This window comes from Penicillium diatomitis (assembly GCF_028827545.1).
Source record: "Penicillium diatomitis strain IBT 30728 chromosome Unknown utg000006l_segment0_segment0, whole genome shotgun sequence".
Lineage (NCBI taxonomy): Eukaryota > Fungi > Ascomycota > Eurotiomycetes > Eurotiales > Aspergillaceae > Penicillium > Penicillium diatomitis.
The window spans coordinates 448,037-475,001 of NW_026623178.1; the positions used below are offsets into that span (position 1 = coordinate 448,037).

General features: G+C 51.9%; 7 protein-coding genes across 7 annotated transcripts; 3 read left to right on the forward strand and 4 right to left on the reverse strand.

The window, feature by feature from the left end:
• Nucleotides 1-962: 962 nt before the first annotated feature.
• flbA (developmental regulator FlbA) lies at nt 963-3,615 on the forward strand (the record flags this gene model as incomplete). The annotated part of the gene is made up of 5 exons (XM_056935420.1): nt 963-1,592; nt 1,864-2,992; nt 3,067-3,254; nt 3,327-3,454; nt 3,516-3,615. The coding sequence occupies 5 exons, from the start codon at nt 963-965 to the stop codon at nt 3,613-3,615; spliced, it is 2,175 nt and encodes a 724-aa protein (XP_056789292.1).
• A 2,772-nt stretch (nt 3,616-6,387) lies between these two features.
• Nucleotides 6,388-7,857, reverse strand: N7539_005819 (RNA polymerase II accessory factor CDC73 family protein; the record flags this gene model as incomplete). Its single annotated transcript, XM_056935421.1, has 1 exon — nt 6,388-7,857. One exon carries the CDS (start codon nt 7,855-7,857, stop codon nt 6,388-6,390), a length of 1,470 nt encoding a protein of 489 aa, XP_056789293.1.
• Nucleotides 7,858-9,049: 1,192 nt separating this feature from the next.
• N7539_005820 (putative PHD finger and SET domain protein) lies at nt 9,050-11,863 on the reverse strand (the record flags this gene model as incomplete). Its single annotated transcript, XM_056935422.1, has 1 exon — nt 9,050-11,863. The coding sequence occupies one exon, from the start codon at nt 11,861-11,863 to the stop codon at nt 9,050-9,052; it is 2,814 nt and encodes a 937-aa protein (XP_056789294.1).
• Nucleotides 11,864-16,141: 4,278 nt separating this feature from the next.
• N7539_005821 (putative nuclear pore protein (SEH1)) lies at nt 16,142-17,472 on the reverse strand (the record flags this gene model as incomplete). Its single annotated transcript, XM_056935423.1, has 3 exons — nt 16,142-16,248; nt 16,323-17,187; nt 17,263-17,472. The coding sequence occupies 3 exons, from the start codon at nt 17,470-17,472 to the stop codon at nt 16,142-16,144; spliced, it is 1,182 nt and encodes a 393-aa protein (XP_056789295.1).
• Nucleotides 17,473-17,804: 332 nt separating this feature from the next.
• On the forward strand, nt 17,805-19,335 carry N7539_005822 (UDP-N-acetylglucosamine--dolichyl-phosphate N-acetylglucosaminephosphotransferase; the record flags this gene model as incomplete). The annotated part of the gene is made up of 3 exons (XM_056935424.1): nt 17,805-18,043; nt 18,108-18,288; nt 18,355-19,335. The coding sequence occupies 3 exons, from the start codon at nt 17,805-17,807 to the stop codon at nt 19,333-19,335; spliced, it is 1,401 nt and encodes a 466-aa protein (XP_056789296.1).
• A 1,049-nt stretch (nt 19,336-20,384) lies between these two features.
• On the forward strand, nt 20,385-22,831 carry luA (3-isopropylmalate dehydratase LEU1; the record flags this gene model as incomplete). The annotated part of the gene is made up of 3 exons (XM_056935425.1): nt 20,385-20,484; nt 20,547-20,653; nt 20,726-22,831. 3 exons carry the CDS (start codon nt 20,385-20,387, stop codon nt 22,829-22,831), a joined length of 2,313 nt encoding a protein of 770 aa, XP_056789297.1.
• Nucleotides 22,832-23,666: 835 nt separating this feature from the next.
• On the reverse strand, nt 23,667-25,628 carry N7539_005824 (putative autophagy protein (Atg22); the record flags this gene model as incomplete). Its single annotated transcript, XM_056935426.1, has 5 exons — nt 23,667-24,014; nt 24,106-24,455; nt 24,522-25,277; nt 25,355-25,389; nt 25,459-25,628. The coding sequence occupies 5 exons, from the start codon at nt 25,626-25,628 to the stop codon at nt 23,667-23,669; spliced, it is 1,659 nt and encodes a 552-aa protein (XP_056789298.1).
• Nucleotides 25,629-26,965: the final 1,337 nt, after the last annotated feature.

Below are 26,965 nucleotides of genomic sequence, written 5' to 3' on the forward strand. Positions count from 1 at the left end.
GTTAACTATGCAAACTCACATGGTCTTGGGGTATTGCAGCTGGATGTACCGATGGTCCGATGTACTGGTAGTCAAGACTCGAGGAGTCGAGAGGGTGTCACCCTTGATTACAGACCATACCGTTTCTGACTGAATGCAACCAGCCCCTATTCTCTTTTCAGTAAGGTAGTAGTGTACTAGCGGTATGTAACTATGTATATCTCATCAAGATCATTTCTCTTTCTCATGCACTATTATCATGTCTTATCGAGGTCTCCATTCCTGACCGTGGTCCACGCTAAAATTTCGGTGTTTCGGTATGACCGTGGTTTTCCTTTTCTTTCTTTTTTTTTTCCTTTTCCATTTTTCCTTTTTCCATCCTTTTACTTCCTTACCTTCTCTGAACTTCCCCATCTCCAATTTCTGCTTTTTCCTTTTTAGATTCTCGTTCACATTTTCAGTCTTTTTTTTTTTTCTTTCTTTTTCTCTTTTCCAAATTCCCATCATTATCCTTCCATCCACGAGATCCACTCTGCCGACGCTGGATTCCCGAACTTGGTAGATCTTTGCTCACATCCATCAGAGTTCCCACCTTCACTTTCTCCCATAATGATTCATACGCCTTTCGTGCCTGTGGAGTCTTCCTCTCTTTTTTTTGTATTATTGTCATTTCCTTTTCTTGCTCTCTTTTGGTTCCCCTGCCGGTTACCACATTCTATTTTACTTCCCTCACGCTCTCTCCACCCTACCCGTGATTCCATAATTTCACTATTCCACGATTTTCCAAGATTGCCATTCCCTCAGACCATCCCCGATCCGCCCCCCCTCCCTTCCCCCTTCCTTTCGTAGTTGACTTGTATCTTCTACCCAAGACCAGTAAAGACCGTGGGTATCAGGTCTCATTTGACTTACCCACTTTTTCCTGTCCTCTTCCCGAAGTCTGGTTCTTTCTGGCTCACCCACCGGCTTGCGAAACCTATTCAATGCCAGTGTCATCTGTGAACCATTACCGAGAAGAATCTCTTCCTTGCCCTGATCCTGCATTTGTTCCTGACTCTACTACTTCTCTTCCTTTTACAAACCGTTTTCGTGCGTCTCTGTCCAACACCAACACCACCACCACCACCGGCCCCTCGCCGTCGACTGACACACCTGTAAACCCCTCCTCCACCACCTCCTCATTCACCGGCTCCGTCGTGGGCTCCATATCTCGTCGCAATCGTCGCTCCTTTGCTGCCTTGGCCCAGAAGACCTCCAGCGCCCTCGCCAGCCTGTCGACGATATCATCAATCGCGCAGCCTGCCGGATACCACACGGCCGCCACCTTGCGTTCCTCCAATTCCTCAGGCAGCTTGTCGAAACTCGCTAAATCCAGCGTCACGCCCTTGACCCCACCATTTGAAGGAGACTTTGACCAGCAATTGCCTGCCTCACGCCCGGCCTCGCCAGATCCATCTCTACAAAGACGGCGCCTGACGCTTCAGCGCGTCCCAACTCCTCCGCACGACTTTCGTCCAGTTCCCTCGGGCGCTGCACCCGCCGGCATTCCCAAGATGCACCAAACATCATCAAGGCTGTTGCGCATGACTGAAGATGAGCGCCCATTTACCAAGGTACGTCTGATACTGCCACAGGATCGGTGGTGTGCACTCACTCGCGACAGCCCTCGGTGTCTCAATCGCCAGAGGAGCCTTTGCGTAGGCAAATCTCAATCTTGCATTTGGTTTAATTTAGATGAGAGAACAAGAGACCACAAGAAAAAAATAACAAAGAAAAAACAAGGAGAAAGAAGAAAAAGAAAAGGCGAAAAAAAAGAGAAAAAAAAAACCTACACTGTGACGGAAGATTTTCATTGATTGCTAATCAGTCGCAATCATGGTATAGGACTTCATGGACTTGTTCTCCACGTTGATGGTGAGCTTGAAATTGGACTCCCATCGGGTCCGTTTCACCAGATACGACCACACCTTCACCTCGGAAGAGGCGATCAACAACTTGGGATCTCTCAAATTCTCGCAATCCAATCGGATGCCTGACCCCAAGGATCCATCGCGCATTGTGACTACTACGACCACAACCACTTTCTCCATGGCCAAGGAGATGGCCCGCTCTGTTTGCCAGCGTTTCGTGGACGCCCGGTTCATTGAGGCGGTCGATGGAAAGGCCATGCCAATTTTCCCGCTCAAGGGCGCCCTGTTCCAGCTCACTCCTAAGGGTATCAACATTTTGCAACGTTTCTGCCAACGCAACGGAATCACCGCTCGCCATGTGATGGATGTGCTCGAGTCACCGCGAAACACCATGCAATTGGTTAACCTAGAGCGAGACACCGAGACTGACAAGTTGTCCCACGACCGCGCCACCATCGAAGTGATCTTCCGCCGATTTGCGGGGCAAGACGGACCGAACATCAAGAGTAGCATCTCCACGTCAGACTCGGACTCGCTGAGCGACTACTCAAATGGCATCATTGGCGTGAAAATGGCACGGGAGCGTAAACTGCAGGATGGCAAGATTTACACCAATACGTTCACCGGAAAGGGTGCTGTGGACTGGCTGATGGACTGCTCGACTACGATTGAGCGCCGGGAGACATGCTTGATCGCCGAACTGTTCCTCAAATATGGCCTGATCACGATGATTCAAGACGACAAGTCTTATCCCGACTCTAACGCGCTGTTTCAACCGTCCAAGTACGCCATCTACTGCATCACCGAGCGCGGACAACGCGTATGTGGGTGGCTCGCCCGCGACAAGCCCCGTGATCTTGCCGCTGCTGCTTACGACAGCCGCGGCATGCCCAAAGACTCCAACAACGCTCGTCTGACCCACATTCTCCACGACCCCGCCCTTCGATTGCTGTTCCGCGAGTTCCTGCGCTACTCCCTGTGCGAGGAAAATCTCTCTTTCTATCTTGATGTCTCCGAGTTCACCTCAAACTATCACAAGGCCGAGAAAGTGGGCACTTTCAACAAGACCGATGCCGTTCGGGAGACGCTGGCTGCTGCATATGGTAAGCTATATGCCCACTCACCTTGGCTTTCACTCTGCACTTGACAAATACTGATACTCGGGCGTGCCTTGCAGGCTTGTACAACGCGTTCCTCGCTCCAGGCTCTCCGTGTGAGCTCAACATCGACCACGCTTTACGCAATAGCTTGGCGAGCCGTATGACCAAGGCTGTGGGTGACGACGAGTCTATGTTCAAAAGTCTGCAGGAGGTTGTGCATCTCTTTGAACTCGCCCAGACTTCCGTTTTCAAACTCATGTCAAGTGTAAGTTTTGGGTGTCCCCCCTTTGATGCAGTGATACAATCTGTTCTAAACTAACGATGATGAACCCTCAAGGACTCGGTGCCCAAATTCCTCCGTGATCCCAAGTACTCTGTTGTTCTGCAGGAACACGACGTGGATATCTTCGGTGGCTCACGGTCCTACTCTCCGACCCCCGGAGGTCCCGAACGAAGCATGAGCCGGTCTGCCCGGTCGTCATAGTTTCCGAGACGATATCGATAATTGTACATGACTCACGAACAGCGGCTGGCTTTGTCGCGCCGCGAATGCCGACATTCTACAAATCCATGGGCCCATGTGCCTTCATACCGACTTCGTCCTCTTCAACATGTCGGAAATTTGACATTCGCGGATGCATGACCGACCAAGTATGGCCTGCTTGCTCCCGCCTCCTGTGTGACTGCAACGCGGGATTCCACCGCTCCTCGAGAGTGGGCCCCTGAGCACTCAGCAATGAGCTGATCGAAGAAGCTGTCCGCACGGCCAGATTACGTTCATTTCTGGGCTGAGGAATCATGGTCCTGCTAAGCATGAGGTTCCAAACCACGCACGACGATTCATCTTTCGAGCAAAATCCATTTTCTTGAGCCCAATATTGGGTCATGGTCTGACCGACAAAAGCTATCTTTCACACTTTTGCCTGGTTATGCATCTTCTGCGGAGACCAGCCCTCGGGCGCCTGCATGTGCTTGCACAGGCCTCCGCACCTGCATCTACCTTTTCATTTGCGTTTGCATATCGTACCATGCATCTTCCATTTCTCAGGCGGCTTCCTTCCCTTTTCTGAATAATTCTCTCTAATATTGGACCCTGACACGTATCTCCTTTCTGTTTTACTTTCTGTTCCAACCACCATTCAGATGAAAGACGTTACGATCAATCAATGCCTTATGTCTTGTAGAGAAGGATGGAATTTCCTCTTATTACTCTTTCTTTCTTGATTCACTTGCTTTCTCACTCTGGGATGGTTTGTAACATCTTCCCCGTGGGTTTCCCTGTTTTTCCAATCCTGCTGCTGATTTCCTCCTCCCCGCTCCGTGTCCCATACGTCTTTGAGCACGTTCTCGTGTCGCATGAGTCATTATCCACCTGCATAGATTGGTCTTGTTGCGGGGTACTGGATCATAGGCCGAGTGTCCAGCGTCAACGAGGGGACAGTTTCTGGCTTCTTCGAGGCGTTGGTCATGGTTGACAAGCTCGTTTTTTTTTTGTGGCTGCCCTTCTCACCGTTCGCCGCCTTCCTGATCCGCTCCGCTACCCATGTTGACTGGGATTCTAATCGTGTTATTGCATTTTTCTTTGTTCTTATCTGCACAGCGTGTGAGTCCAGGTTTCTAGCATGAAAGCAACATGTTTCATCCTTGTATCAACCCTGCTTTGTAAATGAAAAAAATCAGGTCTGACTAAACTTCACCTCGAGAAATTGTAAGACTGGTCTCGTACAGAAATACCCGGTTTCAAAGTAGATGACGATCTCCATATGACACCTCCCATGAGTTACTGAAGTTAGGCTCAACCGTCCTAGTAGCCACTATCACTGTGAAAGTGCAGGACATAAGGTTCTTGTCCAAAGTCTCAACATCAATAACCACTACGCACTAAGCACCGTCTTATCTGCATGACGGCTGAGTACTAGCAAACTTCTAAGTCCTGGGTCCTCCTCGACCTTGACCAGCTCACACAGTAAACTGCCACTGGCATCTAACAACTACAACTATAACTACAATCACAACTATAACTACAATCACAACTACAAGTTAGGTATGATACCTCTCTCACACCCACAAGTCCAATCGATATCCCCTATGCTATCATACGAACAGAAAGGCCTTCCTGCAGATGACAGCATCAAACAAACAAACAAAAAGAAAAGCCTCGGCCTGGAGGTCTCGTCTCAGGCTCAGTGGCTTTGAATGTCAGTTGATTCGCTGGTGTTCCTAACAACGGTCTTGCATCACGGCCGGGCGCCTGATGATAAGCCATGCAGCTAGCCTGGTCAAAGGCAGCCCATGACGCATGATATTCATGAGAAGAAAACTTGAAACATGACAGAGACAGAGTTAGAATCCATGAGATTCCCTGGGAGAGATGGGATGTGATTACGGAACAAATGGGCTTGGTGATAGTCTGGATCTTTACTTTCACGCCATCATGTAGCCGAGCTGATGGGCTTCACACTAACAGTGTAACTCCGTGTCTTTCAATGTGGTTTTAGAGAAGAGCTGGCAAACTATGTACTGAAACAGGGAAATCGTTCAAGACATTGGCTTTCAGACTGTGTCAAATTGGCGACCCAGCCCTACCTTCCAACCTTGTAGGATGTTTAGTATTTGATAATCCTAGTATATCGCCCTTCAGAGGCCAAAGCAAGGAAAATCTCATTCATTGCAGGTATGACTCCACGTGGAGCATACTTTCGACGACCACATGATATTTTTGCTGCACATGTTGAAAGCTGCGTTTTTAATGACTGTCTCTCTCTACATGATGGTGACCGTCCGAGGATTGCTTTGAAATTTGTTTGATATGTACTATATATTGCAGAACGGGAGCTTACTCATCAAGCACCAGCACTGGTGGCACAGTGGTTAGCGCGTGGGATTGCAAATCCCGAGGTCGCGCGTTCAAATCGCGTTCAGTGCTCTGTGTGATTTTTTTGCCGCGCTCTTTTTATTATCTTTATTTTACTGAGTGAGTACTTTCCAAGTTACTACTGCCATATTTCCAATGCGAGGGAACTCATTTCCATGAATACAGCAGGCAGAGTAATTTGGTGCTGGCCCAAAGATGAATCTACATCGAATCATGGTGGTCTTCAATAGGGCTGCAAAGGTTCAAGCAATCTTCAAATCACACCCTAAGCATTGCCTCGATTGTACTATCTCACTTCATGATGCGAAAGTGGGACTGAAGCAAATTTACCGGTAGATCATGCCGCGCTCAAATGTAAAAAAAAAGGATAGGACGCTCGGAGGTATCATAAATTTGGGACGGCATGTGGAATAAAAATACATGAAAGAAGCGTGTCCTATCAAGCCGTCACTTGATGAAGAAGAAAAGAGAAGAGGAAAGAAAGAGGAGGAAACCAGAGAGCCAAGAAAGAAAGATCGCTTTTCTACTTGGCACCCCATCCTCGGAGCTTCATGCCTTCTTCAATCGCGGTCCAAATACCCTCGACCACTTCTCGATCACGCCAGCGACCGCCGCCGTGAATCCCACCCTTCTCGTCCCATCGCTCCAAGGCGAAACTCTCAACCCCACGACCCCAGCCCTTGACAGTGGCTGGGACATCGTCCCCACGCCAGCCCACGTAAATACCCGTGGCATGTTTGAACAGCTCGGGTGGGGACGACCACTTGTACGACTTGAACTGCCAGGTCTGTCCCGTGGTGAAGACAGCCACAAGTCGTGACCAATATTCGGGCTTGAAGTTGGTCGTGCCATCCACGAGGATGAACTTGGTAGGCTTGAGACCGGCAGAACCCCCAGCCCCGACAGCCGAGTTTGAAGGCCCGTTCTTGAGGCGAAGCGGTCGTTTCAGTTCCATGAAATTGGCCTCGGTCGACATGCTGAGTGTGGGGTGGTCGGGGGGCACAAAGATGCCGTCCTGGAGGAAGGACTTGATGTTTGACATCCGGATCAGAGATGAGGCTGAGGGTGAGAGGAGGATGATCGGATCTGGACGCGAGCTGGGCTTGCGCGAGGGCAATGGAAGACCGGCAGATGGTGCGGAAACCATTGAGGTGGACTTGACGCCAGGTTTGGCCCCAGCCTGGCCGGGACGGTCACGGCTGCGGTCGAAGAAGACGGCGTCGAGCTTGCGGGCGTGGGTAAAGTCCTGTTTAGCACGTAGAGCTTCATTAGCCTTTTCTTCCGTCCATGGTCTAATGTAGCTAATTTCCAGACATACCGTGGGCTTGGTCCCGCGAAGCAAGGTGTTGCGATCGCCCGTCTTGCGTTCCTCGGCATAGATCTCTTGCAGGCGAGGATTGATCTGCTTTTGTGGGCGACCAACCTGACCAGCGGCGGCAGCTCCTGCACTGGAGATAACGGGCACTCCTCCAGTGACACCAGATGCAACACCAGCAGCTGCCTCGGCCTGAGCCTGACCGGCGGCGACGGCGGCCTCTGCAGCAGCAGCCGCACCCTCAAGCGGCTTGATGTGTTCGCTCTCATCCGAGGCCCCCTCCAGCCAGGTGATGAGATCCAGACGCTCAACAAAGACCAGATTTTGAACCTCACTCAACTGTCCATCCTCCTTGGGCCCTTTCTTTTTAAGCGCCTCGCTCAACTCTTGCGCAGAAGCAATGTATTCCGGAATCGCAACATCTTTCTTCTGCCACGCAAAAAGGATGCTTCGCAGATCAACTGCGGTGTTGGTCGCGTTAGAGACGAATCGGGTTGGCGTGTCCAAGGAGAACGTGTGTGGAGATGGTTGGGAAAAGTAAAGGTGCGTGGCCTGCGCGAGATCCTCTGTCGCAAGTTGATCCGATAGCTCGGAGGATGTGGTGGGCGTGGGCAGGGTACCGGCAGCGATAGCCCGGCGGAGCGAGAGCAGGGGATCCTGCGCAGTCGAGGCGCTCATCGTAGTAGTATTGAAGATTGACTGAAGCACTTTGAGTTTCAAAATGCGACAAAGGGTTGGTTGGATGTCAGGAATTGCGGCGTGCGGTCGATTAAATAGAAAGGTTGGTCCTGGAGCTCGTGATACACGTGACTTGGTGTTGATGCCGCCGTTTGTTTGCTTCAGATAACATGACCGTGAGGGCATCCTTCTTTCCGATCTCCAGAGCAGACAGCGTAGCAAGTAGACCCTCGTATTCAAAATTCAGATGGTAACCTACTGAAATCCACTGTCATTGACAGATAAGGGAAGTAATCATCTCGCTGAAATAGCTATAAGCACCTACAAATCACGCATTTACAGGAGATCCGAATGTAGATGACACAATCGACGCACATTTGGCCAATGAAGCCTCACAATCTACGACCAAATTGCAATGGAGCAGAATGGTTCAGGTAGGGAGCAAAGCATTGACGAATACGCATCACGCTATCCCCAACAGGCTTGACGATTCACTGTTAGCTTCATAAGACGACACCCACGGTGGATCTTCATAATTGATCCAAATGATGAGCGACTAACCATGCTCATCTTAGATGTCTGATTTCGCATGTGAACAGGGCACCACGGCATGAAGCACATTTTGTAGACGGCAGTTTGTAACTTGGAGGTAGATTTATTTTTGACATATGACTTGTCATCAGTGGTATCACGAGTAATCGAATCAAGTCGAGATAGTACTCTCACATCAGAAATTTCCAAAATTCCCACTCGAATGCCCAAGAAAGGCGAAGAGAAAGAGAAGCGTGCCTTAAGAATAAGTAAACAGGGAGTATCATTGAATAATCCATCCCAAAAGCCCGGCCTGGCCATATCGAAACTTGGTATCTCCGTAAACCCGGCCATCGGGGGTTCTCGCGCCATGTACGCCTTACAAGGGAATCATCCAAAACCATTAAACCGCAATTCGAACAATAAGTTCACCCAAACCCAGAGGCTGAACCGAACAAAAAAAAAACGCCGTAGGACCGCACATTTTGGAGGACCGAAAATCAATTCGCAGTGGAAGAAAATTTTGAGTCGTGAGAAACGTCAATCCTCCAATCATGGAGAAGGCCCTGATCAACACTGTCGACCGAACCATCTGTCAACCCGAAGCCACAGTTAATTACTTTCGAATGGGCAATTAAATGGAGACGCATTGGAAGACAAGTCATGAAGGTATGGAAGAAAAAGGTGGCTGGGTTGACTCTGGTGCGTCTTTCATGACAACATCAAGGGCCCCATGAGGTTCAGAGGTGAGATCGGGTGTTGGTTTGATTAAAGATCGGTTTTCGCCGGTGGAAGCTGCATCACCTGCCAATGTAGACACGGGGGACTGCTGGGTATGAGCAAATGCCTGGCTCTGTGTCTTCTCAGAGGTTGGTGTGGTCATTGTGCCCCTCCTGATCAAGTAATCTCCGAGACTGAGTTTCTTCTTGGCGGGCGTGGGAGTGGGGTTGGAAGCTGTCGCACCAAGCGAGGGTGTGGCTGAATGGGAATTTGCGTTTGAAGCAGATAAGGAAGGTATGTTTGCATGGGAGGTAGAGGTCGGAGTAGAAACATCGTGGACGCTGCGCGAGGTTGGGGGAGGCATGGGCCCCACTGATTTTTCGAAAAGACGGGACACGCGCGTATTGTGTGCGGCAGTAGATGGCCAAGGAGGAGGGATCACAGGCTTCCAAGCTTCTGTGGGGGCGACAAGGGATGAAAAGCTAGAAGCCGCTCCTGGCAATTTGTCTGATTTCTGGCCCTCGAAGACAACAGAAGAGGTGGAGAGACCATGATCAGACAGCGCAGCATCGTGCTTCTCATGTTTGGTGAGAGGCGACAACATAGGCGAAGAGTGATTCCCAGATGATATGGTAGAATCGGAGCCAGCCGAGGACAACTCTTGTCGTGCAAGCTCCTGTGCCACCATACATTCGGCTTTAAAGCGCCCTAGGATTCGTACGCTCCTCGGCTCGAATGCGGAGTCAGGAAGACAGGAAGCATCGTGCATTTCCTCGTCCTCGCTTTCGACGAGATCACACTGCACACCAGTGTCACTGTAGGCCACGCGACTCAGGGGGGATTGTATCAACGGCGTATGAGACACGGACGTCCCGCGGGACATTCTGTTGCGGCCACCAGCACTGAGCCCAGGGGACGTCGCAGCCATTGGTGAGTGTGAACGGGTTGTATCGAGGTGCAGCGGCTTCACAGTACCGCCGCGGTGGGTTGCCGTAGCTCCACTCTGGGGAAGGGTCGACATGACAGGGGACACTGCGCGTGGACCACTAGCACGTTTCTTCTTCTTGTGCGCAGCGGGTCGGTGATCTTGCTGCTCCAGCTGCTGGAATTGCTTCTCGGCGTCAGCAATCTTACGTTTCTCGCGCGTAGAAAGCTCTGTGGGCCCAGTCGTGGCAGGACTAAGATCCCTGCTGTGAGGTTGACCACGTGCTGAGCCTGTGGAGGATCGGGACTCCAGCACGCCATCGTCGTCTTCTGGGTGTTTTGTGGTCTCACTTCCAGCACGACTGGCAGGAGCCCGGGCTGGGTCGCGTGGGGACGTGAGTGGTTTCGCCCTGGTTTTTTTCCGCTTGCCGTTCACTTGCTTGGATGAGTCAAGCCACTTGGGGCTGCGTCTTCGATCGAGACTGGCCAGAAGGCAATTTGGCTGATCACATGCACACCCTCCAAAATTGGCGAGCGTATTGCTGATGCATATTGCAGCAACTTCCGTCGTACTGTCTTCTTGTTGTCTCACGAGGCCGTTAGTCGACCCGGAGAGACGAGTGTCCAGATACCACATGACTGTGATTTCGGAGTTGGCCGGTATGTCCTCTTTCGCCACAAAGCAGAAATGGTACTCGACGTCGTTGGTTATGAAGATCTTCATGGTCACGTTTGGGCTGCACGATCGGCGGGTGTATCGGAGGATGCTCCCTTCGTGCCGACTATCAATGTAAAGAGGAAGTTGGGGGTTAAAGAAGACGAAGGGCTCGGGGTGGCGGAGCTCGGGCCAGCGGTTCTTCGGATCGAGACAATAGTCATCAAGACCGCCGACTTTGCCGGTGATCTCCCCCACAATATGGTCCTTTCGAACTGCATCCTGTGTGCGAACGATCTTCCACGTAGGGTGTCGCCCGCCGAAGTCAATGGATGAGTCTGTGATCGTCTCCGTTTTCAGTGCAGGCCAGCGAGTCTTGTCCAATGCAGCATCGGAGCGATTGAATATGTTCCTAGAGTGTCCGTTGGCGACCCTTGAAAGAGCTTCCTGATCCTTCACCCACGTGGCTGTGCTGTCCAGCAAACTGACATTGACGAAGAGATTGCTGTCCATGTCCACGCGTTCATCATCGTGGTCGTAGAGTCGGAGAAATTCGTTGGAGAAAAGGGGAATCGAGGGCAGAGAAAGTTTGGTAGGACTTGGTGCGGTGGAGATAGATGAGCGGCGCTTTCGACTCTCAAGGGGAAATGGTGGAACAGTAGCAGGGGTACTGATAGATGCTGAGGATCGATGACCGGTTTTCGTCTTTTTCGCTGGAGGGTGCTCACGAGGCGCAGACTCATTCCCGTGAGATCCGTATCCGTTGAGTTCGCGATCTCGAAACTTTTTCTTGTGAGACTTTGCAGCCGAGCGCTTTTTCCGATTCCCGTCCTCGTTCTGCTCTCGAAGTCGTTGCTGACGTTGACGTTCGGTCGCGCTGTGGACATCTAACGGACGAGGCTCACAATCCACGCAGTTGTGCACGTCCGGGACTCGCTTGTCCGGGTAGTAGCAGATGATGTGCTGCCACGTCTCGCACCTTTCGCAATAGACCGTGCTCCCGTCATCTTCGGCAAAATCGCAGACGCATTTGATGGTGTATGGCTCCTCTTCATCGGGCGCAAGTGAGTCGGAGACCGCCCCATTCGCGGTCGGAGACCCCAGAGGAGCAGAGACGGAGCCCGGATGTGAATCCGTGGTGGCGTGCGTGATGGCGAGGGAGGAGGTATCTGTCATAGTCTGACAGATTTACCCCCCTCGAAATCACGACAAAGTAGGCTGTGGTAGTAGTGAAATGGCGTGGCCCGACCCGTCACTGTGCGACGAGCATATCCTCAATCACTCCGCGAGATGAAATTCGGTCCCTGAAGTAGATTGGAGTATGTGCCCGCTAGTGTAGGTCTTCTCTTGCACTCGAGAGGAGCAGTCCACAAACCGTGTAACAGGAACCTCGAAACGAGCGGACTGAGTAGTAATCACGTCTCGATGCGGTGTTGATGAGATCTGGAGAATGGGATTCGTGAGAAGCTCAAGGATGTCGGCACAGCGCTGTCGCGGGGTCAAGGACGCTCTGCTGGGACGGGAAGCGGCGAGAATCACGGCGACTGACGGCTACCGTATGATTGAGTGTCCCCAAGGCAATGAGTCGACGTGGTAGGGAGAAAGGACACGAGAGTGGTTGATAGGGCGCTTCGAGAGTGATCGGTAGAAAAAAGGTGTGCGCTAGGGGCGATGAGTCGGCTGGACGGTCTTCGCGTAGGAATCGTTGAGACGGCGGGAGGGAAGGGCGACGGTGTCGCGAGAGAGAGAAAAGAGGGGGAAAGGATGGCGAGAGGCGAGAAGATGGAGGCGAGAGTCTGGACGGTTGGGCAGACCACGACAGGAACAAGTTACGGACAAGAAGGAGGGAGAGAAGGGACGCGCAGTCAGAAAAGGAGTGGGAAAAGAGGATGAATCGAGCACAGGTTGAAGGAGGAGGAGGAGGAGGAGGAGAGAGAGAGAGAGAGAGAGAGGCTACGAAAGGCCTTAGGCAGCGAAAATCCAAAGGCATGGAGCGAAAGGGGTATAGCGCGGACGAGAATAGTCGCGCCGTCAGCCCGGAGAGATAAACCGGACCGCGAGGGTCATTGGGACGAGGACTGGATTGGGAGGGGGAGACTGATCCAGGACGGGTTAGTGGTTGACCAAAGCCAGGGCCTGGCGGGCTGGCAGACTCGCAGTCGTCTCACTGGCATTTTAACGTGGAGCATATTATCTGCCGCCTTTCCATGGGGAACCGCCAGGGCCAAAGGGGAGGGGGGGAGAGAGAGAGGCTGGTGGTCCATGCAATGATGTATCACACCTGTTGTACGGGAGGGGGGGCATGGGCTGACGTTACCAGACGTTATTGCATAATTGCAGTGGCAGTGGCAGGCGGCCAGGCGCGATATGACCGTCTGACGCTGTAAGTGTACAGTACGGGAGACATCCGTGATCGGTAATTAAAAGGGCGGTCGGAAACGGTTCAAACCCACGACTTCGACCTTCAACTGGCGAGTTGGGAAGATGGCAACTGGCCACTGGCAACTGCTGTTCTCGGGAGTCACGCCAGGCAGGACTGGGACTAGCGCCGGGTAGGCCTTTTCCGGTGGAGTGGGCGAATCAGCGCAGTGGCGTCCTCGAGAGGGCGCAGGAGTCAGGTTCCTGGGTCACACAGGTCACGGGTCACAAAGTCACGGGGATGGGGTTGGAGTAGAACAGTGACATGGCCAGCGGCAGCCCAAGGCAGGCATTCCAGCCTGCCATGAAGAGCATGTTGCGAGATCAGAGGCATCTGTTAGATAGATTTAGAAAAGACACCAGAAGACGACGAGTCGGGGGAGAGGGCCTGCTGGTCTGCAACAGGAGGATCCAGCGAGGTACCTTTTCCGCTGCTGGAAAGTCTGCTGTGCCTGTAAGGGTCTCTCAAAGCCCATCATGACTGCTTGGATCGAGCACCACCCGTAAGACGAGGCTGAGATCCGGTCGCACCTCCATCATGGAAGTTAATCACGGGTGAGAGTGAGAACCTGATGAAAAGTTGGAGAGTCGATGTTGAAGAATGATAGAAGGAATAATCGGGATGTACCCAGAAACAGATACAGAGGAAGAAAGTAGGGAAATGGAGCAAGGCGAAGTATATCATAGTGGGTAGAAGGGGCCAGAGGGGACTCCATCATGGCCAAATGCAAGCAGGTAGGCTGATAGTCATAAGGGTACAGAGAATGCCGCGATGTCTGATATGGCAAGGCGTATAGAGGAGCGATCTGAAAGAGAGGCAAAGGGGGAAGCCGACAAAGCTTTTCGGTTGCTCAGAATCAACGTGCAGTTTCTTGGCTCAGATCCATCGCCGTGCGAACGATGAAGCTTAGCCAGACGCAGAGGGAATACATACGGTCGGGTCTTGGGTTGGGGAAGTGCATCTTGTCGTCCACGGATGAGAGAAGATGGATCGGCGGGAAAGCGGACGGAACTTTGGTGCTTAATTAGTTCAGGCTGTCATGTCGCCGGAGGGCTCGTGTGGCGTCGGGGGTCGGACGACTGATGCGAATGGCGGCGGGGGCGTCCCACTGGAGAAAAAGAGGTGCGAGTCAGCGAGTCAGGCAGTACATCCAGCCGAGTGCACCAGAGCAGCGCGTGAGGATGGTCTCTCAAAGCTCTGCAGCATATTCCGGTGCACCGATAGCCATAGGCGTGAAGTCAGTCGTGTTTATAAGGAAATGCATATCAGCACGGCATGTGATGGCTCGACAAACTTCCTTGGTCTTCAATCTTCTTGACTCACCGACAGATCAGGGTTTCAAGTCAATGCAGGGTCTTGCCCTCAAGCCCAAATACTCAAGGGTTGCCTTTCGCTAGGCGTCGAATCTGTCCAGTTTGGGCTTGGGCGCTTTCTTCCGCACGCTCGTTCTTCCTTTCTCTCCGTGTCTCCCAATAAGGGCGTTCTGTGAAGTGAAGACGCAATGCTTTGTCATCGGGAAGGGTGCCGGAGAAGTCCCTTCAAGCGAAGGCAAGGGGAGGTGGTAATTCTCATCGAAAACCCAGCATGCGTCTTGTCATGTTGGGTCATCAACTTCGATCAGTTCGAGGACATGGCGAGGTGGAAACTGGACCCCCTGTACGCAAGACTCAGACCAAGTGGTTGTCATGATTTAAATCGAAGGCCACCCGTTAGGGTCCGTACGGCAATCAATCGAGCACAAAGATGGTGAATGTCAATCAGCCGCTTTTCGATTCAGATCGTGACACGGATAAGAGTGAGTCAAGGAAAGTCATTTGCCAAACATCTTCGATGCCGAAGCGGGTCTGGAGCTCGTGCGTACTGAATTCGTCTATCGGTCTATCCCGCAATCATAGTACACAACTACACAGCAGTCACTCAGCACAGGGCTCCAGACCGGTGGAGATCAACGATGTGGCTGGATGTACAGTACACGGTAGTCTCCACTCTCCACACTCCCCGCGCGATCTACACTGTGTCCGTGACTTTCAATCAGCATAAAACACACGCCAACGTCTGTGTAGTGTATACCGTGTAGTCGAAAGGTTGTGGGAGACAGTGTCGCGCTTCAGTATTCTACTATATTCCGAGGCAATGAGGGCACACCAGTCACCTCGTCTCGTCTCCAATCTACATGACAAGTTCCACGTAGTCATCACCCGGCTGTCTGCCAGTTTGGTCTCGCATGGAGATCTTGTTGTCGACATGCCCACCAACTCGTTTTGTTTCCATTCGATAATCTGTAACTACAGACCACCAAGGCCCTCACCGTTTGTTGTGGCTCACTATCGTCAGGGACTGTGGCTGGGCTTCGGGAACGTTCAAGCTGGTCATGTGAGAGTTTACAATGGGGCGAATGGCTGCAGGTGACAGAGTCGTCGTGTCGGTCCTTCAAGCCTGGTACCTCAACGGGAGACCTGGACACTGGACAGCACTGAAAGAGGCCGATGGAGGCAAAAACAGACACCCACATGATCTGGGCTCTGGTACACGCGCACGCCTCCCCCTTCAGGCGCAATACAATTTCATCAGACGTCTTAACTCTCGGAGATCAGCGTTGACTGAGATTCTCGGTCCTTTGAGGAAATTTCGGGGGCGTCATAATTGCCTTGTATTACCGTTCCTGGGGGTTCGATGCGTCAGATTGCGCCAGCGGTGTCCACGTTGTGCCAAATTACTTGAGGCTACGATTAATGATCGGGCGACAGCCTCGGCCGACCCTCTGCATAGAATGGTCTCGACATCAAAGTTGAAAATTCGACAATTGGATGGCGTCTACTAATCCTGGAAAGCTGTGGAGAATCTGGACGGCTCCGAATGGAAATAATAAAAAAAGGGTATCACTGTCCTCGCGACTCGAGGCTTGGGAATAACAAAAATAAGGAATATGAACTAAAGCCGGTGGGGGAACAAAGAAAGGAAAACAGACCAAAAACGCCAACAAGAGACACAACAGAACACGGGAGCCGCCCACGTGATTTTGCAGTGGTCGCAGTTCACTCGGCCGTCATGTCAGTCTCAGCGAACTCCAGCCACTCCCCCGTCAAGCCCTTTTTCCAGAATCGGGTCGTGCCATCGTCCCCGCAAGACATCAAGCAATCTCCTAGAAGAGGATGTGAGCAAGGGGCCAAGTCGCGAACACAAGGGACTTCAGATACTATCTGTGGAGCTACTTACCGGCAAAGGAGAATTCTACTTGCCATACGTCCACATGCTTGCTATCAAGACGTGCCACCTCTTTGAAAGAGTGGCGGAATTGAGGGTCGCCAGTTGCTTGTCGACTGGTGTTGGATTTGGGCGTGCGGTTAGCCAAGGCAGTTCCAATACCAGACTGGCTGGTGGACTGGCTAGTGGACTGGCTAGTGGACTGGGTGGTGGATGGCTGCTGCTCCCGCTGTTCAGCCTTTCGGGAATTGGTGGGTTGGGGGGCTTGAGCGGCGTTCTTGGTGTAGACTTCGAAGATGCGAATCAAGCCATCACGACCGCCGCTCGCGATCAGGTCATATCCACGCACGGAGCCACGGGCCCAGGACACGTCTCGTACAAGACTGCTGTGTCCAGTCAATTCAATCGCATGGTAAAAGCGACGATTGGCATCAGTGCGGTATATTTTGACTGTGTTCATGGCTGCCACCACAAGGGAAAGGCTTTTGCGATCTGATTTTGGAAGGACCGTGTGGGTGATGTCGGATGGGCCGTGATGAAATTGAATTTTAAAGCTGGTTTCCTCGCCACGCTCAGGCTGCGTGCAGACGCGGAATTGATCGATCGCTTGCCAATCTGCCAGATTGTCTGGAGTGACAGGTTCAAAAACCATCAGATAGCCATCACGGGTAATCACAGCGAGCCACGATTCAAGGTCAATGTTGCGAAAATCCAGTGAGACGAAGGGATGGCGGTTTGGTGCCGTCAAGCGGAATATCGACCGAAACCGCCGACCTGACCCAGGAGCTTGACTGGGATCTTCTTGCCAGATTTTCAGTCGCATATCCTCCCCAACGCTGGCAATATGTTGACCTGTGAAGGGTCCATTCCATGTCGCCTTTTGGTCTCATCTTTAGCAACCATCTCAGTCCGCGACTTGCGTGTCTTTTGGGTTGAGTCTCGTCGAACTCACATCACGGATTTCTGCATCATGAGCACGCCAGGTGTCGATACATTGCCACTGCCCATCCTTGAGGTCCCAAACTTTCATGCGATGATCCGCAGATGCCGTGAGGAGTCGATTTCCGTAGAAGTTGAACTTGGAGACGGCTACAGCGTCCCGATGACCGGCATCGAGCTCGGTGAACTCATCACCGACATCCGAGTCCTCATCTGGACCCATTATAAGCGCAAATCAAGCTCGCAAATTCAGCAGAGCAATAGACACGCAAAGCATCCGCAGATTTGGGAACTCGATACTGTTAGAAACCTACGTTGGTACATTGGTTGATCATTTGAACATGCGCGTGGTAGATGCCTCTTCAGTGTCCACGGTCCACCGCCCAAAGGCGGTGAAGCGACACGGGGCATTCCCGATTAGCGCAGTCTGGAGGGCTAGCCGCGCCTGAAGCCAGCTTGCATTAGGGCCTGTCAAACATTTGGTATTATTGTTTGGCTTGCTCCAATTCCCCGAAAAACCGTCACAGAATCTTGGCACAAGATACTTCGCTCAAGATGGGGGGACATGATACTCTTTCTTGGTCTGAGACATGGTGTCTTCTGTTTCTTGGGGGGCTTGGTCTAGGCATTCTCACAAGTACCTTCCAAGGTGATGGCGCGCCTGTGGTAGCTGCCATTGCTCTCTCACTCATCGCCTTTTCAGTCACATTCAGTATGATCAGATGGCTTGGACCAGTATTCATGAAGGCAGGTCTCAAGGGAAAAGATATGGCAAAGCCTAAGAAACCGGAAATGTGCGCCAGGCAATCTTTGCATTGCATACAAGTTTGAACAGAGGAGACTGACTGTCTATTGCAGACCAGAGACAATGGGTGCCGTTTGCGCGGTTGTCTATCTGCTTGCGCTCATTGTCTTTATTCCTTTTGCTTTTTACAAGGACATTGTTGCCGCAACTTCGGGAGGAGGCAACCGAGATGTTGTCATCGAAGTGCAGCATATTGAGACTGGTCGATTTCTTCACAGATTTCCCCATGGGAAGGTATCTCTGCCCTGACCCTCATCCAAACCTCTCTTGGTATTGCTATGCTAAAACTGTACTGCCCAGCTTGCATCGTACCTATCTGGCCTCCTGTCCCTTCAATGTATCGTCATTTTAGGGATCGGTGATGATCTTCTTGACATTCGCTGGAGGCACAAAGTCTTGATTCCCGCATTTGCTGCGATTCCCATGCTAGTTGTCTACTTGGTAGACTTTGGGGTCACTCATGTGGTCGTGCCTGTGCCTTTGCAGCCATACTTGGGCGGCTTTATCGATCTGGGCTGGCTCTACTACATCTACATGGCAGCTATTGCAATTTTCTGTCCCAACGCCATCAACATGCTGGCAGGCATCAACGGGATTGAAGTTGCCCAATCACTCGTCATCGCGGTATTGTTGCTGCTCAACGATGCATTGTACCTGGCACCCATCAGCCCATACCCACATCCTGCCACCGACTCACACTTATTCTCGATTTACTTTCTTCTGCCTTTCATCGGTGTGTCTGCAGCACTTCTGTGGCACAATTGGTATCCTTCCAAGGTCTTCGTCGGAGACACGTACTGCTATTTGGCCGGAATGGTCTTTGCTGTGGTTGGAATCCTCGGACACTTCAGCAAAACCCTGCTGCTCCTGTTCATTCCTCAGATCTTCAATTTTGTATATTCAACGCCTCAGCTGTTTCACCTGATCCCTTGTCCTCGCCATCGACTGCCCAGGTTCAATGCGTCCACTGGACTGATTGACGCCTCTGTCACGGAATGGACGCATCCACCTTCACCACTGATCGCGTTTTCCTTGGAACTTTTACACAAGCTTCACTTGGTCCGCGTTCAAAGAAACTCCAGTGGCCAGATCATCGAGTCAACCAATTTGACAATACTGAATCTCTGGCTCGTTTGGATGGGCCCAATGAGGGAAGATCGACTTGCGTGGCACATGATAGGTGTTCAAACGACGTGTGGCTTGCTTGGTCTCTTTGCGCGGCATCGCTTGGCCTTGTTGGTCTTCAACCAAGACAACCGGTCTTTCCAGTCTGTGGTATAGATCTGGTCTACGAAATTTGGGCAGCCTTCTTTGCTTTCGCTGTTTGTCATAGAAAAAATACATTGCTTTACAGTCTTTGAGGTTTGCTACAACATGAATTACCGTCTTTTGGGGTCTTTCAATAGGTACCTACCTAGGTTTGAACACTCCACCACAACGTAAATTGCCTAAAATATGGAGGATTCATGAGATTATCATTGTACAAAATATCTGGGTACGTATACATTATTGATCAGTGCATCCACTGAACTTACAGAAGAGGTCGGTTCGGGTTCGATCCATTGGAAGGTGCATCCGTAGCGCTAGGCTAGCGATTGAGGTAGCTGTAGTACATCCATATTTCTGTCGATCATAGCAGCAGATGGTGTTCTCACAATGAATGAGAACTGAGGGCGGTCCGAGTGAGACGCTTGACATCTATTAACAAACCTCAAGTCCATATCATCGAAATGAACTGTTCCACTCACAAACGTAGATCTCCTTCGAGCTTGCTCACCTTACAACAGGAAAGACTCCCCAAGTTGGAGAACTACCACCACTGACCAGCGTATCCCTGCATGCTGAGAAGGAATCCCGATCGGACCCCGGCGGACATGGCCAATCACTAGCGTCAGGGTCACCGATTGACGCCCCAGCCGTCAGCTTTCGACCCCGGAATCGGTCTCGGCCGCCTGGAGACCGTGCAGCAGCCGGGCCGCTTTGGTGACCGTGGACTGTGGAGAACAAGTAGACAGCAGCGCTGTCACTACTGTGTACCTTAACTAGCGCTATTCCTTGTGAGTCAACAGTCAAGAACCGCCATCAAGCGCCACTTGCCGCCTTTTGAGGACGTGGGACGAGCCGATATCGGGATCATCGCCCCTCGCCGCCACCTCCAATCAGATTTAGGCAGTTCACGGATGACCCGCCGAGGTCGGCGCTGCCCCTCGATCACCGCCTCAGCGACATCGCGCACATCACCGAATATAAGTCATTGCATTCCACTGATATCCACCTTCCCAACATCATTGAGCGCGTCCGTCCCATTGAGATCTCTCACTCCTCACAAAATGCCTTCAGTAGAGACGAAACCCAGGACTCTTTATGACAAGGTCTTTGATGACCACATTGTCAATCAACAAGACGATGGCACCTGCCTTCTCTATATCGGTATGCCGACCGATGGCCAATGGGCAAGAGTCACCGACAGTCCTCTAACCCATTTTCAATAGATCGCCATCTCGTTCACGAGGTGACCTCGCCTCAGGCTTTTGAAGGCCTCAAGAATGCCAGTCGCAAAGTTCGCCGGCCCGATTGCACCCTCGTCACTGTTGATCATGTACGTCTGCTGCAGTAAATTTCGGCTATCGGTGGGAGATGAGATCATTCACTGACCGCACGTTGTCTTCAGAATATCCCCACTAGCTCTCGAAAGAACTTCAAAAACGCCTCCGACTTCATCAAAGAGACAGATTCTCGTCTGCAATGTACGACACTGGAGGAAAATGTCAAAGATTTCGGGTTGACCTACTTTGGCATGGGCGACAAGCGCCAGGGTATTGTCCATGTCATTGGGCCCGAGCAGGGATTCACTCTGCCGGGCACAACGGTCGTCTGCGGTGACAGCCACACGTCTACACACGGCGCATTCGGCGCCCTCGCCTTCGGCATTGGTACCAGCGAAGTCGAGCATGTCCTCGCCACCCAGACCCTCCTCACTCGCCGAAGCAAAAACATGCGCATTCAGGTCGACGGCGAGCTTGCTCCTGGTGTAACCTCCAAGGATGTTGTGCTCCACATCATTGGCGTGATTGGCACTGCCGGAGGTACCGGTGCTGTTATCGAGTTTTGTGGATCCGTCATTCGCGGCCTCAGCATGGAAGCCCGCATGTCCATGTGTAACATGTCTATCGAGGGCGGCGCCCGTGCGGGTATGATCGCTCCCGATGAGATCACCTTTGAGTATCTGAAGGGTCGTCCTCTTGCTCCCAAGTACGGTAGCGCCGAGTGGAACAAGGCTGTCAAATACTGGTCTTCTCTGAAGTCGGATCCGGAGGCCAAATACGATGTGGATGTTTTCCTCAATGGCAAGGATATCATTCCTACGATCTCTTGGGGTACCTCTCCCCAAGACGTCGTCCCCATCACTGGCGTTGTTCCCGGACCCGACGATTTCGAGGACGAGAACCGCAAGACCTCATGCAAGCGCGCTCTCGAGTACATGGGTCTCACTGCCGGTACGCCGATGAAGGACATTGTGGTGGATAAGGTCTTCATCGGATCCTGCACCAACTCACGTATCGAGGATCTGCGTGCTGCGGCGAAGGTCGTTCAGGGCAAGAAGATTGCCGCCAATATCAAGCGGGCTATGATTGTCCCTGGATCGGGCTTGGTCAAGGAGCAGGCCGAGGCCGAGGGATTGGACACAATCTTCACTGACGCCGGATTTGAATGGCGCGAGGCTGGTTGCTCCATGTGTCTTGGCATGAACCCCGACATCCTCTCACCCAAGGAGCGTTGTGCCAGTACTTCTAACCGCAACTTTGAGGGTCGTCAAGGTGCACAGGGCCGTACCCACCTCATGTCCCCAGCCATGGCTGCCGCTGCCGCGATTGTTGGCAAGCTTGCCGATATCCGGGAGCACGTTGTTTCAAGCCCCGTTACCGCTAAGGTTCAACCTCAGATTGACGTTCAGCCCGAGGTGGATTCGCCCGAGACCGAGGACGAGTTGGAGCGTGTTCTTGATCTGCCTGCTGACAATGAGCCCCACACAAATACATCTGCTGGCACCAGCGCTGGGCTTCCCAAGTTCACTGTCCTCAAGGGCACTGCAGCACCCCTCGACCGTGCCAACGTGGATACCGATGCAATTATCCCCAAGCAATTCCTGAAGACCATCAAGCGCACTGGTCTGGGCTCCGCCGCGTTCTACGAGCTCCGGTATCATCCTGACGGATCAGAGAACCCCGATTTCATTCTGAACCAAGGCATTTACCGCAATTCCAAGATCCTTGTCGTGACTGGTCCCAACTTCGGATGTGGTAGCTCCCGTGAGCACGCGCCATGGGCCTTGCTGGACTTTGGCATCAAGTGCATCATCGCCCCCTCATTTGCCGACATCTTCTTCAACAATACGTTCAAGAACGGCATGCTTCCTGTTGTTGTGTCTGACGAGGTTGCCTTGAAAAAGATCGCCGATGAGGCCCGCGCCGGTCGTGAGCTTGAAGTCGACCTTGTCAACCAGGAGATCAAGGATGCTCAAGGTGCCAAGATTGTCGCCTTTGAGGTCGATGGATTCCGCAAGCACTGCTTGACCAACGGTCTTGATGATATCGGTCTTACCCTTCAAATGGAGTCCAAGATTCGGACCTTTGAAGCCAAGCGCAGCCTGCAGACTCCTTGGCTGGACGGCAGCGGCTATCTCCGCCGTGGTAGCCGTGGTGCCACGAAGATTGAGGCCGCTCCCGTCCCTACCACTAACCGTGGCGACGTCAAAGCCGAGCCGCTGGAGTGGTAGGATTGCCACCAGAGTTGATTATGATGAAGGGAATGGTTATATTGGAGTTTTGCATCGGTGCGCCTGTAGGAAAGGTTATGCACTGCGTATCTGCCTCTTTTCTTTTTTCCCCTTTGAATGTTTTGTTTAAAAGCAATATCCCCCCTTTTTGTTTGCGGATGGCATTTTTGCTCTCGGTCAACGAATGCATCGGGTGCTGTTTCGGTTCCAACACATGTTTTGCCTTGCTCATAATGTGAGAATGACCTTGGATAGTCCATGAAAATAAATACAATCCAGACTGTGACTATCAAACTAAGTGGTAGTAGCTTCCGTATCGCAACCTCAAGCATGTCTCATCAATCAGATTGGTTGGTGATCACTGTATGCATCGGATTGCCTGACTGAAGTGCAAAGATATCTAATCAGACTGCAGTTTCGGGAGGGCAGATGGAGTTCAATGAGCAGCACAAGCGATAACCCCGATGGCTCATCATGGATCCGGTCAAGTACTTTCAAAACTGCAAGTCGTTCTGGATTACCAATGTTTCCCAGACAACAATTCGGAGGATGGTCACCACCTCACAAAGTAATCCGGCCCTCTCCCAAAGTTCAACCGCAATTGCTGTGTATAGAAACCATTGGATATCGGACACACATTAGAGTGGCAGCGCAATAGAGGCCAGTTCCTCTATCATCTATGTACAATAATCACCTGCCTGGGCTACCGACCCGTGGCACCCCCTTCATTGGAAGTAGGCGTGGTATAAGTGAACGTAATGCGTCTAGAGGCCGCACATGGAACTTCATGACTCGTTGAACCCGCGACAGACAAATGTCTATCACCAAAGTATAATCAAGCATTATCCCCGGAGCTCGAATCCTCCAAATGCTTCTTCTTATCCTGCAAGAACTTCTCCTGCTCTACTTGGCTCTTGCGCAAGTCGACGCCAAACGCCATGATGCCGAAGCTCACGACACTTAACGCGAACAGGAAGTAGAATGGAGCGGAATTGTCTCCTGTGGGGCTGGCATCGATGATCGCACTTGAGACGAGAGGGCCAATGAAGGACGAGGTTTTGCCGATGATGCTAAAGAGGCTGAAGAAGAGGAATTCATGGCCGCGCGGTGTGACCTCGGAGATCATGATCTGGGAGTAACTGTACCATGGGCAGACGAAGAGCCCGTAGAAAGCTTGGTAGACCTGTGAAAGGGAGGGAATGAGTTAGTTGACTTGGTCTCTTGGGGGCTTTGAGAATAAGAAAGGTGAGGGGGGAATTGTTTGGGAGACATACCCAAACTTCCCACGCGTTGTGGAAGCCAAACTTGTCGGTCCAGATACCGATCATACCCCAGCCGTCGAGTAGGATGATGCTGACGGCGATGGCGTTGAACATGGTCTTGGTACCGAGATGGAATCGCTGTTGAATGTACCAGAATGCATAAATGCCAACCGCCTGGGAGACTCCGGTTAGTAAAGCCATGGGAAAGTACGATCTGTTGTAGGGTTTGAAGCTCACCTGAGCCGCGATGCCCACGATGAGCAAATAGGTCAATTGCAGAGTATTATACGCCACGATACTGTTCTGGAGTGTTCCAATCACCGTCACAGTAGTGTTCAAAGAGTCACCAAGAAGGAAATAGCCTGTAAAGCAAGACGTCAGTCTCAGTGCTCATATAGTTGTAGCATCGAATCACCAGGCGCTCATACCAATGAGATAGATCAGACTCTGTTTCAAGTGCCAAATCTGCTTCATAGCATGCCACAGCTGCCAGACTCCTGCAATCAAAATGCCTCGGCGACCGGGATTCTGGCCAGGTCGACGCTTCTCAAGGAAGAACCACGGCAGAGACACCAGGAGCCAGACTCCAGACACAAACGCAATCAGGACACTGAGGCCCCAATTGTTGTTTTCTTGGCTGGCGTTGACATCCAGCCCAAACATGATGCCCACAATGATGGCCAAGATGAAGATCTCGCCGACCGACTGGACATAGAATGCGATGTTGGCGAGTCGACTACGCATCATGGTGTCTGCGTAGTCGTACTCGTCCCGAGTGATCGTGCCCGCCACCAACGCATCCGCCTTTTCCTTCATCTCCACCGTGTTTCTCGCCAGTCCTGGGAAAGCCGCAGTCCAGAATGTCAAGGTCGTCTGGTAGGCGATCAGTCCGACCATGTATAGTCCGACACCAATTCGCCAGTCATCTGAGGTGTGCACACCCAGCCAACCGAACCCAATCGCCCATGCGACAATCGACAAGCCGATGAGAATGTTGGGTCGCCAATTGCCAAAATCGGCAAAACTGCCAATCACCAGGAACACGACCACTTGAATGGCAAAGGAAATTCCATTGGAAAGCAGCACAATACTGTTGATGGACCGTGGCTGTCCGAGAAACTCCATCAATCCATTCTCCGGTGCCGCTTGGTACAGCAGGTTCTGGAATGCGGTGGGTGCAAAGTCTACCAGTTGAATATGAACAATCAGCGACTCTCCCAGAGAAGAAATTCCGCGCGAGGAGGATTGAAACAAAACATACTGAAGAGTGATAGGCCGTTGTTGCCAATATAATAACTAAGATCTCATTTCAGCAATCGCCCTTCTTCACGACACCTGCGGCTTGGTGCCGCCCATCACACGCACGCATAATAAGCCCAGATCTCGTTTCTTGTCGTTCGATATTTTTCGTCAAATTGATCGGGCGCAACCGTCTGCTCCTCCTCCTTTGTGAAAATCTCGGTCTGGAGCCGACCATTCTCACGATCAGCGCCTACCTCAACGGCTGTAAGCTCGGCGTCTTTTGAAGCACTCATGACTCGGGACGAACTCGCTTCTGCACAAGCACACACGAGTTTCACGCAGGTTTGCAGAAGGGAGAACCCAGAAGAAACATTGAAAACCGCCAAGTCAACACAAATCTTTGCCTTCCAACTCGTCCAGGGTCAAAGTACGGCACTTTCTTCACAAGGCCCCGCGTGGCAGCCCCTCTACGATGGCTGTTGAGCCAGTCGCATCAGGCACAAGTGGGACAACTGTGGCAATTGCAGACGCAAAGTTACCGTATGGAGTTTGGACTCCACGCTGCGACGCCGACGGGTCTAGTTGAAGCTTAGCGACTCGGCACGATCGCAGGTACCCTATCACGACCCAAGCTGAGCCGGGACGTGCGTTGAAGATCTTGGACAGAACGAGCCATTTACCGCGGTTTGTCCTTCCAAGGAGGAGGATTTTGATTAGTTCTCTTCGAGGGAGGTGTCGATTCGGCGCTGAGAAGACATTGTTCAATGCAACAGTCTGAGCATTGAACCAACGCTGGCCGGAGAACCCGAGCGAAGGCAGGATTCACTCCAGGTTGAACTCGTTGAACGAGAAGTGTTGACTGGCGATCGAGCCTCCGCAGATTGCCACAGACTCACAGTCCACACTCTTCCCGACGAATCGGCCATATAAAAGATTGGGGAGAAAAAAGGGACTTCAGATGGCATCAGATCAGTTCGTGGACGTGACCGCTTAGCAGGGTGGTTTTGGTCTTCAACACAGCCCGTTTAGAACGAAGTGTGGACCACTGGACCTCAAAGGACCGCCAGTACGATTGTCTGCCGGACCCCGGTAGTACCTTGCTACGTGATCATCCTCACCAACGACTCAATCCAATCTCTCTCGAGCTGTCGCTAGATTGGGCGGCTAGAGTGTCGTACTTGGTTCTTTCAATGGAAAGATGAACACCATCAGTGCAGTCATGCTTGCCTCGGAGCAAGATCGCAAAGAAAGCGCTCGTTAGCGAGGCCGAGGTCACTCTTTCGCAGTCAGATGAAGCACTGCCGGCAAGTGACACAGCATTTCTGAATGCGAGATTCTCTTCCACAGTCGGTCAGAGAAGCTGAGTGACGATCGCGCATCCAACAGAGCGCCACCTAGGACTAAGAATGTGTGGCTGGAAGCGCCCAGTGCTGGGCACAGATGCTTATCGAAGAGCGGGAGCACCTCGAACAAAGAACAGACTGTCGGAAACTCGGAGCTTGCCCAATAGAGTCAATTACGTGACGCTCACGGCGCTCCGAGGCTGATTTTCTATCATGAGAGTGGATCATGACCACAAGTCGGATGGCATAGGTCGACAAGGGGTTTCTTTCAAAGAGAATTTCTCGGG